Below are 15,354 nucleotides of genomic sequence, written 5' to 3'. Positions count from 1 at the left end.
AACGATGGACTAAAAGGATGTGAGGCCGATCTTGATCGGGCAGGTTGATATTGCTGAAAACTAATGACAATAAGAACATCAGCAAGATCAGTAACTTAATGAATCTACCCGAAGGATGTCACCCTTAGGTAGAGCTGATAACTTGACCTTAATCTAATTCGAGCAGTGGAGGTCGAACTTAACCGATGCAGCCATATTTAACTAGATAAGGATCGATAACTAGCTTATACTAGAGCTCGTAAGAGGTCGGCCGGACCGATGCAGCCTTACAAATAGAAGTATAAGCCATGACGGTACTTAGAGACAAGCCAGAGGTCGGTCGGACCGATGTTGCCCTGCTTGTTGAAGAACTCGCCGAGATCTACACTACTCCTACTCCTAAAGGTTGGTATAAAGCCGAAAAAAGTAATTGGTATTGATTGATTGGATGTTTTTTACAATAGCCGGCGTCCAATATTTATATCCGGAACCTAAGCATGAATCCTACTCAGGTACGACTCATTACAATCTTTGATATAAGAGAAAATATTCCTAACTTAAGATAACGTGGATCCTAATATTTTCCTTTTTGTAGAGTCTGACATGTCTTTCCCGACGTCAGCAGATAACGACAATGAGCTATGGTTGGTGCCGCATCTGAATCAGCTGATATCGATTCTTATGCAATTGATTCCTTGGTGACAAAATCTTAGAAGCTTCGAGTTCCTGTGTTCTTCTTCCCAAATTTTAGTGTAAACAGCTTCTTTCACCAGAGACTTGGGACATGCCCCTCTCTCACCCGTTTGTAACCCCTACTATAAATTTTCAGTGCTAGTAACATGAGCAGCAGCGATGAACTGGACGTAAGGACATTCTACCCGAACCAGTATAAACCTCGTGTCCTCTTAGCAGACCATCCGAGCCAGACGCGTAATATTAGAAATTTACTAGTTGGTGTTTACTCGAAACACCGACACTTAGGCTACCCCCTCCACCCTTCTTCCCTGGCGCCTCTTTGGCGATGAGGCAGCGGCATGACACCCTCTCCGTCCTCTTCTTCCTGACCTCTCTCGGCAGCAAGGTAGCAGCGTGGCCATGCGGCGGCAAGAAAATTGGATATTTGGGACTCAAGGTGGAGAGTGGCGTCGTGACTACAGCGATAGCATGGCATGGACTCGGGCTTGCACGGGCCTAGTGGGCCACCATGCCCATCAGCACAACACGATACGACACAACTAAGTGCTCGTAGGGCCGTGCCTGGACCGAGAGTTGGGCACGGCGGCCTGACACGACATGACACGACTAGGCACCATGCCGATTAGTGTCGTGCCATACCGGGCTAGGGTCAGGCTGCCCGTTTGGCCATCTATATCTATAATGACCTAGTGTCCAGACGGCTAAGATCGACTTTACACATCGAGTGAATCACACACTATCGTCAATCCACTTACGTTTTTGTCCGCGATTCATGTAAAACCTAAGGTTAGCGGTACATTACAATCTGAAAGTCTTATGATTAGTCCCACCCACCATCACCATGTAAAGTGGAGATGAAACCACCACAATCTCACGTGAATACACGATATAAGTCGTCGTAGGCCAAATTCAAACGTATGGACGCAGGAGAGCGACCTCACAGCATACTGTCACGGCAAATAATTGTCTTTCATTTTGTAGTGTACAGCCACATTCAGATTCGGAGTTCGCAAAGACAGAACAAACCAAACAAAACTCACGCTGCACAATTCGAATGTTGGCTCGACACACGCACACAAGTAGACGTATGATCCCTATTCCATCTTGGATGATCCAACGATGGCAACATCTGCCTCGATTAAGCAGCTGCCCTTGACAAGGTACCAGTCCTCGACAGACTTCGTCGCCATGAACTTTGCCCATCCCCAGCCATCGCAGTCCTCTGTCGCTTGGAACTGGCACCGGCCTGGACGCACACAATACATATCCCAAATTCATACTACAGCATAAATAATCGTATCGGTCTGAACATCTGGATCATGTTACAGTAGGAGCAGGTACGAGTGACAAACCTGTCTTTGTGTTGCGATTGCTGGTCACCTTGTCTTTGATGGATAGACTGACTTCTACCAGCACCCCTGAGTTCTGTAGGGAAGCGTCTCCGTCTGGCTTGGCCATATGCAGGTAGAGGGAGAGGAATTCCTCGTTACCGTCGATGCCGGAAGGGTACATGGTCAGGTACCTGAAGGATCAAAGGAGTTAGTGCATCATGGATGAAAGGATAACAACTTAATACTTGCATCTTAGGCTTTATCATTAAATTGAGTATTTATATTTCTTATATTTGTTATTAGCTAGTAGTATGCATGTATGTGGTATATTGGTACCATCTGCGTCCACCGATCTCAAACTCGGGTGAGTAGCACCGGCCCTTCAGGGTTAAGAAGTCATCGATGACCCAGGTGTAGGCTTCCCGGGCGCTGAAGCCATTTATCTTCTGAACATGCAGTGTTCCTGAACTGTGCTTGGCCTTAGCAGTGGTGAGCTTGATGAGCTCCACGCCGAAGACGCAGCTGTCGCCAACGATGAAACCGGAGGAGGGTTCCTTGAGTGTCTCGATGAGGATCATGCATGAGATCCCGGAGCTTCTGCTGCTTTGTGTAGTCTGGAATTGGTGGCTAACTAAAGCAAAACAGTGCAGCTATCAGCTTAGTAGAGTTCCATGTAGTACCAGCTAGCCTACCATGTTAGAATGTGATTTCAATCTTACATTCGTGTTCGCTATGTCGTCCGTATGCTTGATCGTATATCAAGAGCTTCAACGATGCTTCGACGATGGTGTCGGGTTTGAGATCAGAAGTTTTTGACAGCACGAGGACAAGAGAAACGTAGTCTCTTTCGTCTCTACTCTTCCGGTCCTTCAGGTTCAACTGCAAGTACCTGCAAACAGGTCAAATCAAAGAGATGAAGGACTGCTCATCAGATGTTTGCAAACATGCATTGCGTTGCATTCAGCAATTCTAAAACTGAGCGGATTTGAAAATGTTCTACTGAAGATGGAAAATATAGCTTTGCGATAGATAGCTCGGTAAAACTAAGGCAAATATATATAGGCACAGTATGGAAGATTACCATTTAAGCTCCTTCATCTCAAAATATCCGGAGTTGGTCCATCCTTTTTGCTTGTCAAGAAGCGAGGAGAATCCATCGATCCTCCATGTGAAGCTGCTCTTTTCTTCCATTTCAGAAGAGGCAGCAGCACGGCCTGCCTGCACCGCCGGAGTAGATGGAATTGCCGCAACCTTTGCGGATTTCTGGTTCTTGCCATGGTTTGATCGACCTGAAAGGAAACCACAATCCATATATGTACAGTAGGTGATCATACCAAGTGTAATAACAGGTGAAATTGCTAGAAGAAGCAGAAAAGAAAGCGAAATCGATGTGTTACCACGAGATGAAGAGGCGCAGGCACCCATGATTGCTTGTTGGAAGAGTTTTCCTGCTCTTGCTTCAGGCACCTATGATTGCACGTTATAAGTACAACTCTGTTAGGCTTTGAGAAATTCCGGGTAATTGAGGTGAGGTTTCTTCTTTTTGGCCGCTAGGACCAACACAAAAGGACAGAACCCAGAGGTCTACGCCACAAGAAATTTCCTAGCAATGGACGCATTACCAGTCTATGGCGTCTAAATTTCATTCAGCTCCATGACCCAGAAAAAAAAATCTCTCTGTAACTGAACATACTTGCACATATTAAATCTTTTATGCCATTTTAGCAAATAACCCTAAAAGTCCAGGTCAACTCTTCTGTGGCTCCCAATTTCCAAAGTTGTTAAGCCGCAATATATAACCACTAAGCAGCAAACAATCTATCTATGATTATCTATCTTGCGTGCGAATGTGTCATCTAGTCATCTGACAGTCACCGCTGCGTTGATGCCATCATCAGTTGCACGGGTGTAATTTTACAGATTGAAATTTCACTGGAAAACGAAGGGTGGCTTGTTAATAATTGGAATCTTTGAAAAATGAAGCCTGACGATAGCGAGATGATTTGTTCTGCTTCCAAATTTCCACACAAGCAGATGCCATTCCAAATTCTGTTTGTCATGGTGACAGGGAATCCTAGCTAGAACTACACATCTCGTCAGTTCTAAAAAGTTTTAGGGGGTGTTCGATCCTACGACTAAACTTTAGTTTCTGTTACATCAGATATTTAGGTATCAATTAGGAGGACTAAACATGAGCTAATTATAAAACTAATTGCATAAGTTATGGCTAATTCGCGATACGAATCTATTACGCCTAATTACTTTATTATTAACACATATTTACTGTAGCATCACATGGCCTTAAATCCCATGTTTCGTGACCAACAGGGAAAGACCACTGTCGAAAATATTCTTTTACCGATAGAGAAAAACGTTCAAGGTTTAAAGGTTAGCTCGACAGGGACTAAATTTTGCTAGTCGGTTGGCCATCAAAAACTATTTCCTTACAACAATTGTTGACAGTTAGCTTACAGGAAAATATGTATTTGTGAGGTTTTATTTTTTTCTCGTCATAAAACCTAGACATGGAAAAACGTTAGTAACTTCAGGAAAGTACGTGCCAATTCTGCGTTATAAATCTCTATCTCAATCTCTATCTCTATCTCTATCTCCTATAAAACATAAGTTAAAATAACGCTACATCTATCCAACGATTACCTACTCCACGGTTACTACCTAGCTACGTCCACACCACTGTGTACACTCAGAAATACACCTCCATAAAAAAACGTGCGTACAAGATTAACTCTCTCCTGTTCTGTCTCTTACTCAACCTTATCCGACGGTCATACCCCTCCCGCCTCCCTCACGCTCGCATGCGGCTGCACCAGGCGGCCACGGTTCGAACCCTCTTGTCTCTTTTTTTTCCAAGAAAAACCCATGGCTTGAGCAACTGCGCAAAGGGGGAAAAACACCGCATGTGAGCGTGAGGGACTTTCGTCGCCACTGCCTCCGCTCCTGCTTCCTGGCGACGGTGAGCTCTCCAACTCCGGTGTCCTTCTTCTGCTCGTCGGCGATGGCCGGATCTGGTGGCCGCCCCGCAACGCCCAATGCCGCCCACTGCCAGCCTCCCCGCAACGCCTAGCACCGCCGACCGAAGATCCGCCGCGCCTACCCTCCCCCACGGCCCCACCCCCATCCACCTTCTCTCTCCCTCTGCAGATCTCCTGCACCAGTGTCGGCGGCCACTGCGTGGGGTTATGTTGCGTGGAGCCGTGGCGCTTCCAGGCGGCGGGATGGCGCGCGGCGCCCGGAGGGAGCTGCGTGGGGGATGGCGCCGCGCCGGTGGCCCATGGCCGGGCACGCTCCCGAGCGCAGGTGCGGCGGGATGGGCACAGCATCCGGAGGTAGAAGATACGACTGGATAAGGTGGTAAGGTAAGAAAAGATGATGCTCCGGGCAGGGAGGGTAGGAGGCAGGGGAGGGTTGGTGGGCGCCATCGTGGGACGCTGCGGAGTCGCTGGTGATGCGCAGCGCCGGCGCCCTGGGTGTCCACGGCGAGGACAGCGACGAGGAGCGGATCGAGATTTGCGGGCCACGTCTTGCCACCGCCGTGCCTTGCGAATGATTAAGCGTTGATTACTTTTTTTTTGGTCTCTTGGATTTTTTTCCCTTCAGCTGTAGTAGGGATGAAAACGGATCGGACGGATATCACCGATATTACATTTGTTTTTATATTTTTGTCCGGATTCGGATTCGAATATGGATAGGATACGATTAGATATCGACATCATAAATATGCGATTTGAGTATTTGGATACGGATACGGTATGGGATGTTGGATATCCGGACTCGGATACGGACAGATCTCAACCCCTCTAAACGGATTCGGTTTCGAATACGGTCGAAAAATATCCGTACCGTTTTCATCCCTAAGCTGTAGTGCCTTGATTTTTCGACTGCGTGAAGGAATGGTAGCTTTCCGATGCCTTCTTGCATCTTCTTCCAGGAGCCTGTACCCGTTAGAGAAGACAAGCAAGTCCTGTACAGAACCTGAAGGGTGAAGGCTGCAGCCACATGCTACTATGTGTGTTTTAATGCTCGTAATTGCAGAATGATATATGAGTTGGTTGCAGAATAATCCATGTTTGCTTCAGCTCTTTTTTTTAGCCGAAACATTATTTTTCTCTCATAACAAATCAGCCGGAACAGTGTTTTGGCTTGTTTTTTCAGCGAAGCGAACGGGGCCAATTTGATTTGCTCAGTTTTATACTGTGTAGACATACACTTTAAAATTTGTCTTCTGTTTCGATAAGTTGGGATTCCCTAAATTTTTAAAATATGAGAATAATAAATTCAATGATTTTGTCATTTTCATATGAAATTTTATAAAACGAGTTTGAATTCTAACTTTTACGACAAAAGTACATCTATGCTTTTTGAACTCGCATCGCTTCAATTATTTTGGAGCCACAGAAATATGTTTTTCATTGAATCTTAATGAAGTACTTCAAATTTGATAGCATTAACTTTAGACTTAATATGACTTGTAGCGTTAGCACGGGCGATATACTAGTGTACGTAAGTTTTTAGATATTGATGATCAAAGTTATAGAAAAATTAATTCAGGACAAGCCTAGATAGCTTTATTATATTTCATCAAAACAAGTAGTACCTCCTAATGCAAGGTTTTACACTGTTTACAAGGCACTAAGAAGCAACTGCTACCACCTCAATAATATAAAACGTTCATTACTAGGGTAACTTAGTGTTGATGTAGGATTGATCCCAAATCTCATACCAGCAAGGGCCGAAGAACGCAGCAAGGATGTCACTCTTTCGTGGTGAAGAAAAGAGAGGATTACAAGCAAATCACCAAAAGATAACCAACGTGCTTGAGTGGCGAAGAACCATCTAGTTTTCAGGCAAACTAGCAAAAAAACCGTCGAAGCTCTCGCCCGGTAGAGACCCTGTTAGGACAAGGATGTTGTCAGGTTGCCCTAGGTTGGCCGGCAAGCCTAGGACGCCATCTTTGGTCGTCAGATCAAGGGATGAAATAGCACGAGGGTTGGAAAATAGGGTAAAAGGGTCATAGTAGATTGATTTTGACGATGGGATAGTTGGAATACCTCAATCAGTAGTGACCCTTTATATTTATAGGGCAGCTGGTCTTTCGTGTGTATACAAGGAACAACTGAAGAAAGCAACATGATTTCCCCTCTTTGTATCAGCCATACGTTTCTTCCATCCAATCAGAATTCAGCTATTTAATCTCCATCTCAAAGCCCATTCATTATCGATAATGATAAGCAGCGGGCGTCCGGATGAACGGACAGACCCGACCCACCCGTGCTGCACGTCACCTCCCGCACTCCGCCTTATCCTTTCTCGACCGCTCACTCCTGCAGCGCTCACGCCCCTCCTCATTCGTTCTTATCCTTTCGCGTCCCGCGCCCACACCCGATGACACAGCCATCGCTGCTTCCTGGCTAGCGGCGGCTCCTTTCCCCACCCCCGGCATCCTCCTCCCCCACTCCGCCAGCTCCTTCCCCCACCCTAGCATCCTCCTCCCCACCCAGCATCCTCCTCCCCACCCCGATGGCCTTCTCCCCACTCGATGTGGAAGCGGTGGTCGCACCGTGGCAGCGCGTAGGTCGTCGACCATCGTGGCGGTCCTCATCGCCACCACCGGCAATGGCTAGGGTCCTGAGCAGCCACCGTTGGCCGTTTTCTTCGATCCTCGATAGTCGGAATCGATCGGCGCATCCTCCTCCTCGCCGATGTTCCCCGACCCCTGACGATTCCTTCCCCCACCCTGGCGTCCTCCTCCCCCACCCTGGCGGCGCCCCTCCCCGCACACCGGCATCCTCCCCTACCGAGAGCCCCCAATACCCGCAGATCCGGCAGCCATGGCACTCCCCACGCCAGGCTCTCTCCCCCCCCCCATGTTGCAATTGTATGTTTCAATTGTTTTAGACATTTCAGAGGTATGTTGCAGTTGAATCATATGAATGTTGCAAAAGTAGATCGGGGATATTGCACATGTTGCATATGTTGCAATTGTTTTCAGAGGCATGTTGCAATAGTATGTTTTGAGTGTTTCAGATATTTTCATATGTATGTTTCATCTGTGTTTTCTGGGCACATGTTGCAATTGTGTTTATTTGGATGTTTCATATGTTTCACACATATGTTGCATGTATTTTATTCGGATGTTGCGTATGATTGCAATGGTTTTCAAGTGTGTTTCAGGTGTGTTTTTCAAATGTTTTTTATAAGCATGTTTCAAGTGTTTCAACTACCTTCAGACATATGTTGCAACCGTTGTTTTTGGATGTTTCAAAAGTAGATCATGTGTTACATCTCTCCTCCTACCACTTTCTGTTGCATCTCGTGGTTGGGAGCAGTGGCGCAGACGTGTGGTGACGTGGGCGCGGCGGGCGCGCTCTCCTATTGCGCAGGCGGAGCGGACGCAATTCTATTCGATTTTAGGTGAGGCGGCGAGCGGGTTTGTGAACGGGAGCCGCCTGCCGATTAATTATTGCTGGCTCAAAGTTGTCGGATCAAGGTCCAAATAATATTTTCCTTTCCAAATTTAGTCGCTGGACTAATAAACGGACTACTAGGCCCCAAGTAGTATAGTATTGCGTGTCATCCTCGGACTCACGTCCAAACCATGGTGCTGTCCACAAAAAATTGTCTGGGTGCATGGATGAACATTCTGGTGCATGCTGCCTTCTCTGTCGTCGTGCTTGCCGTAGCGATCTTTACTTTATTATCAAAACTCAACAGCATCCGTTAACTTTTTTTTTCTCGAATACGCAAGAGAATTGTGTATCGTTGCACTAAGTAGAAAGAGTTTGCGAAAAGATACAGGAGATGCCGTTGCCGGCCATTACATTCATTCATTGAGCGCTACATTTTGAAAAAGACAGCATCGGTTAACTTATCAATAATCCGAATGGCCAACTATCAGTCTGAGTCACATACAGGCAAACTTTTCCTTCTCCGTCTATGCAAACTCTGACGATTTGACTGACCACAAGCATTGCGATAACTTTGAGTGTGAACACTTAGGCATCGAAGTTTCTTTATAAAAAGCATTGTCATTTTTTGTGAGGTAAAGGCTAACTAGTATAACAGCTCTCAATTGTCAAAAATCTTGTGCATGCTAATAAAGTTCTTCATACTTTAATTATTATATATGCCATTGGCTATTCCTCTACCTCTTTGGTTGCTCCCTAGAATATTTAATCTACTTCCTGCGTCCTAAAATAGATGACTTGTCTTAGCACAGGAATTAAAGTGGAGTGAAAAGCATGATGCACAGAAAAAGAAGAAGAGAGAGAGAGATGTATTAAAAAGAAGAAGAAGAAAAGGTGTATTGTTCCTAGTTTTTTTTTGAAGAATTATTGTTCCTAGTTTCAAGTAGTGGTCTTAAACACAATAAACACGCCCTAGCGGGTTTGTTGTTCTTTTGGGCCATATTTACGGCTATACCAAAAAAATATTGTTTTTGTATAAATTTATTACATATTTTTATTATTAAAAAAAAGAGAAAAAGCGCAAGGCATCTTTGTGTTGAAACACTTAATGTCAGTGGAACGTGCTCGCCAACGGCTAGAGCAGTCCGAGTCTTCAGCGCCTGCAACCTCCAGCGCACGTCGCGCACTCGTCGCGCCCTGATCCGCTGAGCGCGCTCCTCCGCTGCATGCACGCTCGGTCACCACGGCGCCCTTGCTACCGCATAGATCGCTAGCTTATACAACTGCATGCACATGCGTGACCAAATGCCACTGATTGTACTCTATATATGTACACATTGATGATCAATACAAACCGTCAAGTTGGTCTATTCCCTTCTACATGGTATCATCGTCCAGTGTTCTCGAAAATCCCTTCGCCACACCTTCCGCTCCCATGGCGCCCTCCTCTGTGCACTCTGAGTCTTCCTCTGATGACGGCTTCTCCGTCGCTCCTGCTTCTGCCTCACAAATCCAGAGCATCTCCATCCGTCACCATGTTCCCGTCGTCCTTGACATGGATGAAGGAAACTATGGCCAGTGGCGGCTCTTCTTCGAGTCCACCCTCGGCAAGTTCGGGTTGCACAGCCACGTGAAATCGACTACCCCGTCCGACGAGCGCGATGGCGAGTGGCGCATGATCGACTCGTGCGTCGTCAACTGGATCCTCGCCACCGTCTCCAAGGGCGTCTTCGACATCATCCACCGCGACCGCAACGACGCCTTCTCCCTCTGGCACGCCGTCGAAGGTCTCTTCCAGGACAACAAGCTGCAGCGCGCCGTGTACCTGGAAGCCGAGTTCCGCTCTCTGCAGCAGGGAGACATGTCCATGAATGAGTATTGCACCAAACTAAAGCGTCTCGCCGACCAGCTGCGCGACATCGGTCATCCTGTCTCCGAGCCGAGCCAAGTGCTCAATCTTCTTCGCGGCCTTAATCCGCGCTATCGCTACGCCAAGCCGGTGATCACGTCCAAGTACCCACCACACACCTTCATGAGTGCCCGGTCCTTCCTCATCCTTGAGGAGATTGACGTCCAGCGTGATGCCACGGCTGAGGCTGGACAGGCGCTCACCGCGTCCCACGGCGATCGCTCTGGCGGCGGCTCGAACTTGGGACACCACTCCTCAGCCGATGGCTCCTCCAACTCCAACACGCCGCGCAACAACAATTCCCGATCCAACAACAGTGGCAACCGCAACGATCGGCGGCGCAGCCGTGGACGAGGCAACGGCGGCGGCGGCAACTCGCGCGGCAACAACTCCAACAACCAGTCCCAGTCCGTGCCATGGGCCGCGGGCTATAACCCTTGGCAGGGCATGGTGCAGGCCTGGCCCATGCCCTTCCGCGCACCTGGCGCAGGCGTTCTGGGACCCCGGCCGCCATTCCAACCCCAGCAGGCGATGGCTGTCAGTCATCATCAGCAACCATTGATGAACGGGCAGGCCAACAGCTTCGACACCGCTGCCCTCTACGCCGCGCTCCAGTCCGCTGGTGTCCCTTCCCAGCCACCAAGTGCCTCGGAGTGGTATTTTGATACCGACACAACGTCGCACATGTCCTCCTCCTCTGGTAATCTTTCCTCGTCTACTATTCAGCCTCATTCATCTACAATCACAGTCGGCAACGGCGCTCGGATGCCGGTGACTCATAAAGCAAATACACTCATTCCCACCACCACTACTCCTCTCCGGCTAAATGATGTTCTTGTTTCTCCTTCTCTCGTTAAAAATTTAATCTCCGTTCGTCATCTAACCCGTGATAATAATGTTGCTATCGAATTTGATCCATCTGGTTTTTGTATAAAGGAACTTCCTACCAGGGAGGCGATTCTCCGATGTGAGAGCAGCGGTGACCTCTACCCCCTACGTTTTCCTCAGCATCAAGCACTCACTGCATCCTCGGCTACGTCCTTGTGGCACCAACGTTTGGGACATCCAGGCCATCCAGTGACTGCTCAAGTTTTACAGTCTTTTCCTTTTCACTGTGTCGACGAAATATGGTCGGCAGTCTACCTAGGGGTATGCCCAAGGTAGTAGATTATCGGTAAACAGATGCGCAAGCCACAAACAAGATGGTGACGCAAGACAGACACGAGGTTTTATCCAGGTTCGGCCGCCCAGAAAGCGTAATACCTACGTCCTGCATCTGATTTGTATTGCTGTATGTCAATGAGAGATGTTTTTTACAGGGATCCCCTGCCCGCCTTATATAGTCCGGAGGGCAGGGTTACAGATCTGGAAACTAATCCTAGCCAATTACAATTGTCATATGTGGTCGGATAAGGATTCCTATTCTAACCGACCAGGATCTTGCTTGATCGCCAAATCCACCTTGACTCCTTGTGCGGGACTCCGATCAGGTTGGCTGGGCCGCACGTCGTCTTTTGGTGGACCGGACCCACCGATCCGGGCCGGCCTAAGCTTAGCCGTAAGGGTATAGGGGTTAATACCCTCACAGCTAGTCCCCAAGCACCATGTATTATGCTGCGACACGCCATTTTAACCTTCTCCGACAAGTAAGGCTTGAGTCCTTGATATCTCTGACCACCGTCATCGCCGGAGAAGTAAGTTGTCCAAAGAATGTATGGTGCTCTTAAGAAAAAAGAAAAAGATTTCCATCCTGAGAAGTGTGCCCACGTGTATTTCTGAAAAGAAATGTAAGTGGTCTTAAAGCATAGCATCCTTGAACGTCAGAGGCGTAGGGGTTGAAAAACAAACACATTCACCGCAAGGTGAAGTGTGCCCACTTAGTCCCCGAGCCTGGTAGTAGGGGACGCAGGCACGTGGTGCCAGGGTCTAAAAAGAATTCCTAGTTAAGTTGAGAACCCAATTGTCGTACAAACAAAAACGAGATGCACCGGCAGGTGCATCGTACCGACGTAGTCCCCGAGCTTGCTGGAAGGCGAGGTATGAGCCTTGTAGCAAGGTCTAAATAAATGTCTCTCAACTGTATGTGAGTACAAATCACATGTAGCCGAGGAGAACCATTCTCCGAGCAATGGTCGGGACAGTCCCTGAGCACATTAATAATCCTTACAATCATTCAAAGCATAGGGGTCGATTAAAACACATTCACCGCAAGGTGAAGTGTGCCCACTTAGTCCCCGAGCCTGGTAGTAGGTGACACAGGCACGTGGTGCCAGGGTCTAAAAAAAGAATTTCCACTAAAGTTAAGAATCCAATTGTTGTACAGGCGATACGAGATGCACCGGCAGGTGCATCATACCGTCGTAGTCCCCGAGCATGCTGGAAGGCGAAGTATGAGCCTTGAAGCAAGGTCTAAATAAATGTCTCTCAACTATATGTGAGTACAAATCATATGTAGCCGAGGAGAACCATCCTCCGAGCAGTGGTCGGGACAGTCCCTGAGCACATAAGTTGTCGGAGCAATCCCCGAGCACGGTAGTGGTTGGAGCAATCCCCGAGCACGGTAGTGGTCTGGGCAGTCCACGAGCACGGTAGTGGTCTGGGCAGTCCCCGAGCATGGCAGTGGTCTGGGTAGTCCCCGAGCATTATAGTAGTCTGATCTATCCTTGAGCACAAGACATGCAGCGAAAATATGAATGCCGCTTGTAATATTATTTGGTGTATTTATTTATCTCCTTTCTCTGTCAAGTCCAGTCTGACACGTCTGGTCAAAAAAGCAGACGAGTATAGTACATCACTCTGTCTTCTTGCTCTTTTCTGGCAAACAGTCGCTTGGCACCTGTATGGAGGTGCGTCAGTGTGGGCCCTCTTACACTATCAATGAAGAGGCGCGTACACTGGTAACGAAGGGGCGTATTTATTGGTGTAGATCTTGAGGTTGTGTGAACAACCGTCTGCGGCGCGTGCGCACGTCTCCCAAGAATCTCGGGTGGACGAAACAATGGAACTCTTTATTATTTATAATATAGATCTGGTAAGTTACTTTTACCGATCCCCATTGTCATTCGCCGCCGCAACCTTCTTCTTCCTCTTGCCGAACCCTATTCCTCCAAAAATCATCACCAATCCCCTCACCACCGCATCCCCCCTTAGTAAGGATAGACTAATGGCGAAGAGAGACACCCAGAAGAAAGGAGGAGTCATGGCGAAGGAGTGGTGGAAGTCAAGGAGCAATGAGCAGACCATTGAAGACCTCGTCACCATGGGAGTGCTCCACAACAAGGCACTCGTGGGATGGCGTGCGCCAGAAGGAGAAAGCTTCTCTAATCCACAACCAGGTGAGATTGTGGTTTTCAAGGATTTCTTCAAGCGGGGTTTTGGGGTTCTAGTGCACCCTTTCCTTCAGGGTCTCTGCTTGTATTATGAGATTGGGATTTGCAATCTGCATCCTAACTCGATTCTTCTTGTCTCCACCTTCATCCATCTCTGCGAGGCCTATGGTGGCTTCTAGCCCCATTTCAACCTCTTTCGCCACCTATTCTGTCTGCGGAAGAAAGGGAGCAGCGGCTCAAAGATAGCCGGAGGCGTCTACCTCAATCTGTGTGATGGTATGAAGGCCCAGTACCTGCACTGCCCCTGGAACACCTCGCTGGATGAATGGTACAAGAAGTGGTTCTACATCTGCGAAGAGCCAAACACAATCACCCTGTGCGATGTGGGGTTGATTTTGGAGAAGAAGAACAGCTGGTCGGAGAAGCCTGAGAACTTGGAGCAGATCGTAGAACTGCTCGGGATGATCCCGTGGGGAAAACTGGATGGTCCAAGTGTGGTCAGGAACTTCATCAGCCGAAGGATCCAGCCCTGCCAGAAGAGGGTACATCCTGGCTTCGAGTACTAGGGGAGCACAGATCCAACGAGGACCAGAAAAGAGGCGCTCGACAAGATAGAAGTCAAGGCTAGGATTGGGGAGCTATTCAACCTGGCCGATCCCAATTATGTCAGGTTAAACGACATCGAGCATGCCTTCAAGCTGGCCCAACCTCCCCCAAAGGTAAATGATGCTTCCTTGTAACTGTAGGATCATGTTGTAACAAGAAATTGACTATTGTCTCCTTTATGTTTCTTAGAGTAATGGTCGTGACCGAGCAACAGTGTTTATGTCTCCGCCCCCTGGTGTGGATTGGCCGCAAGTTGCCAGCCCGGCCGCCTAGACTAGCACTAGGACTGCAGACGTCCACTGGGTGGCACTCGAGGTTGTGGAGGATGCATCGACCAGAGCTACTGGCAAGCGGCCGGCTACCAACAAACGGTGCCAAGCCATCTTCCCCCTTTCAGACAATGAAGCAGAGGATGCGGACATCTTTCGACTCATCCCTCGAAAGAGGAGGAGACAAATGGGGTCGACCGAGCAGGGTGGCTCCTCTGTGCTAGCAGTGATCGCATCACCGACCACTGCAACACAGAGGACAAGTGAGGGAAGTGTCAAGCATCAAACCCCGGCGCCAGTACCGGTCATCGGAAAAGACCCGGTGGAACCCACTGAGCACGTGGAGTAGGCACGATCGAAGAGACGCTCCTTCGTCGCGTCATTCCGTGCCTCCAAGCTGTAAGTATCTGTAACTTTGATATAAGCTTATAATTTGTATTGAATATAATTGTCTTCTGAACTTTTTCCTGGTGTATCAGGTTGGCGTCCACCGAAAATCCCGACCAGCTAGCCGGATGCGGCATGGCTTCTCCAGTACTGGCGGAAAGAGCTGCTCAGCAGCTAGTTGTGGAGGAACCTGAAGAAGAAATTCCACCGGAGCCTCGACAGACGGGCGACCAGACATCGGTCCCCGAGCAGCTGGTCGAAAAGACAGCCAAGCAAAGTACAAGTGCTCCAAGCACAAACCCTGCTGAAGCAGGTACCTTGGCGCCAGAGGAACCAGTCCAAGCCGAGGAGCAGCAACCGGGGTTGGCACAGAGCACGCTAGCCAATGCTACGGCTCGTGGGAAAGCCATGGTGGTCGTGGTG

The 15,354-nt window shown here is 48.4% G+C and overlaps 1 protein-coding gene across 1 annotated transcript; it reads right to left on the bottom strand.

The window, feature by feature from the left end:
* Positions 1 to 1,529: 1,529 nt before the first annotated feature.
* On the bottom strand, positions 1,530 to 3,706 carry LOC136484902 (uncharacterized). The gene is made up of 7 exons (XM_066481878.1): positions 3,629 to 3,706; positions 3,404 to 3,473; positions 3,088 to 3,295; positions 2,726 to 2,895; positions 2,343 to 2,637; positions 2,028 to 2,197; positions 1,530 to 1,921 (listed from the first exon to the last, which is right to left on the bottom strand). Exons 1-7 carry the CDS (start codon positions 3,650 to 3,652, stop codon positions 1,770 to 1,772), a joined length of 1,089 nt encoding a protein of 362 aa, XP_066337975.1. The 5' UTR covers positions 3,653 to 3,706; the 3' UTR covers positions 1,530 to 1,769.
* Between the last annotated feature and the right edge of the window lie 11,648 nt (positions 3,707 to 15,354).

Source organism: Miscanthus floridulus, chromosome 1 (assembly GCF_019320115.1).
Source record: "Miscanthus floridulus cultivar M001 chromosome 1, ASM1932011v1, whole genome shotgun sequence".
Lineage (NCBI taxonomy): Eukaryota > Viridiplantae > Streptophyta > Magnoliopsida > Poales > Poaceae > Miscanthus > Miscanthus floridulus.
The sequence above is the reverse complement of the archived record's forward strand: the minus strand, read 5'-3'. Positions and strand labels throughout refer to the sequence as shown.